This window comes from Pyxicephalus adspersus, chromosome 6, assembly GCF_032062135.1.
Source record: "Pyxicephalus adspersus chromosome 6, UCB_Pads_2.0, whole genome shotgun sequence".
Taxonomy (NCBI): domain Eukaryota; kingdom Metazoa; phylum Chordata; class Amphibia; order Anura; family Pyxicephalidae; genus Pyxicephalus; species Pyxicephalus adspersus.
This window is the reverse complement of record NC_092863.1, coordinates 12,378,665-12,381,037: the sequence shown is the minus strand read 5'-3', so window position 1 is coordinate 12,381,037 and position 2,373 is coordinate 12,378,665. Positions and strand designations below refer to the sequence as shown.

Genomic DNA, 2,373 nt, shown 5'->3' with positions numbered 1-2,373 from the left:
AATAGGGATATCCCTGAGTTTTTATAAAAAGGCTAAGTTTACAAGGGCTGTTGTCCTATAGCAGTAGTACTGCCTCCTAGATTTGGCATTACAGCAATTACAAACAATTGTGACTCTCCAGCTTTGCTGGGTAATACACCAAAAATCATGCTTTAGAACTCTAGGAAAATGAACACTAATGCAATTACCTAAAATATATCTATACAGAACTAGCGGACACCAGCTACAAAGCTTAAATCAGGTTTGCAATGCAGTCTAAACTGTAAGTTGATGATGAGGAAATGGAGAAACTTTATATTAGATACGGTAAGCCTAACATTGTTTACATGAGTTGGTAGATAACCAATATTATGCCACATAGCAAGTGTATCATACGAGAATCTATTACTTTTCAAATCTGTGCCACAGCAGCCTCTAGGGTAAGGTTTTCTACTCTGAACTTTCATAAAGTTGTCCTTGCAATGTCATGGAAGACTCAAATATTGTGACGGTAAAATGGAAGCCTTTTACTTTGTTGGATCTGTGGGTCCCCAACAACTGGAGAGCCCTTGTAAAGTGTGTCATGCATTAGTTTACAATCAATCACAAGAATATACTTAAATGCTGGAAACGTATCTATGAAACTAGGTTTAAAACATCACCTAAAAAGAACCCTGAAGCCTTATCGAGTGTTAGGGTTTATACAGCAGATATACCTTCTCTTACATTGCCGGTGACAAAATGTTGCATAGTTTTGGTGAATAAAAAGGCAGCTATCTTTTATCGTACCTGAGGACTGACAAGTTTTCTAAGGTGACAGAATGTATATAACATGTATATTAAGGCACAAAAATTTTAAGCACAGCCTGTTCCAGAATGAGCTTATGTCAGACGTATTCCCAGGACCTGCTCAAGTTCCTGTCTCCGCTGCTGGACCTGGAACAGAAGAAATGAAAAAAAATGTACAGCATGGGTTAATATTAAGCCTCATAAATCTAATTTTCTACTGCAATGTTGAAAATGTGCAGAAGATTTTGGTTGCTGTGGGCAAAATGGAAAGTTTTCATTTGCAGACCATTATAAATGAGACCTAAATAGCATTTATTTTAATACTGCAAATGCATTACATTCATCGTTTTAATGTGATGAGAGAAAGCTAAATATCTCCGAAATAATTATGGAATTATATATAATTATAAGTATAATTTATAGATATTTTTAATGCATTAAACAATTAAAGCTTCAGCAACCAGTAAGTGTTAAAATAATAATAACAGACCAAAGTGTAAAATAATCTCATCAGTCTGCTTCTTCATCCTGTCTTATCTAGTCAATTATTGGTAGCTGAAAGCTGGGATGGCAAGACCTGTGGATGTTAATAACCTGCAGCTCTTCTATGAGTGGCCGTGCCAGTTGCCTTAAGTTTCTTTTACATACAAACATGTATGTAAACTATTACACAGTACTGAATTCATAGCAATCATTCAGCAATGAACTGGAAGCCCCGAGCTTTCACGATGCAGCTACCACTGCAGTACAACTGAGATATATATAATTCTTCATTTTGAAAACAGGTCAAACCATGCTGAGGTGAAACACCTTTGCTTTCAACTAAGTCTGCTTATTACCTCTCTGTTACTGTCCAGCAAGTTTGCAAAGGTGAAAAAAATATCAAAGACATGAAGTTAAGTTCATAATAGGGAGTAAGAAAACCAGACCTTGAAGAAAACATATCTCCCAACAGCTTCCTGAGTCCAAGGCTGCTCGTAGAACTCGGAATGTCTCTCTTCTTCTGGATTGCCCATTACATCAGTCATGATCTGTAAGTACATTATCTCTTAAGTACACTGCATTTTTTTGGAATTTTTACACAATTTAAATCACTTTAGAAAGAATATACCTTACACTTATGAATCTGCAGACTGTATTAAACTAACCTTTAGTTTATAATGAAACCATTAAATTAGTTTAATTATTTTTGAATAAACAGAGACACCATTTCTTTAAGGTTCACAAATACCTTAAAAAGGAGGAATTCCATTATACATATATATAAATAAAATGTAAAACATTTTTAAATGGCATACCAATTAAATGCCCCTAACAATATAAAAAAAGGGATGATACCACTTTAATTAGGACTCTGGACACAAAAAAGATTAATACTCTGCTGCAAATGTTCATGACACACAGATGCAGCAGCGTTACACAAACCCTATTTCATTGACCAAATTTTTTAAACATGATTGTACTAAAGGTTCTGTGTTCACGGGGAGTTGATTTGCACTGCTTTATCAACTTTCCTTTTATATATTTTATCCTAGTAATATATAGATCACCTTGAGATCCCTGCTTTGAGATTGCAGCCAGTCTTGAATGAAGTCCTGGGGGCTG

The 2,373-nt window shown here is 35.1% G+C and overlaps 1 protein-coding gene across 1 annotated transcript in view; it reads right to left on the bottom strand.

Moving 5' to 3' along the window:
• SMARCD2 (SWI/SNF related BAF chromatin remodeling complex subunit D2) overlaps positions 1-2,373 on the bottom strand; it is a gene marked incomplete in the record, with an annotated part of 28,940 nt that overhangs the window by 1,923 nt on the left and 24,644 nt on the right. Inside the window, 3 exon segments of the mRNA XM_072414570.1 lie at positions 1-915; positions 1,698-1,799; positions 2,319-2,373. Of these exon segments, the coding sequence (XP_072270671.1) occupies positions 862-915; positions 1,698-1,799; positions 2,319-2,373 (211 nt within the window).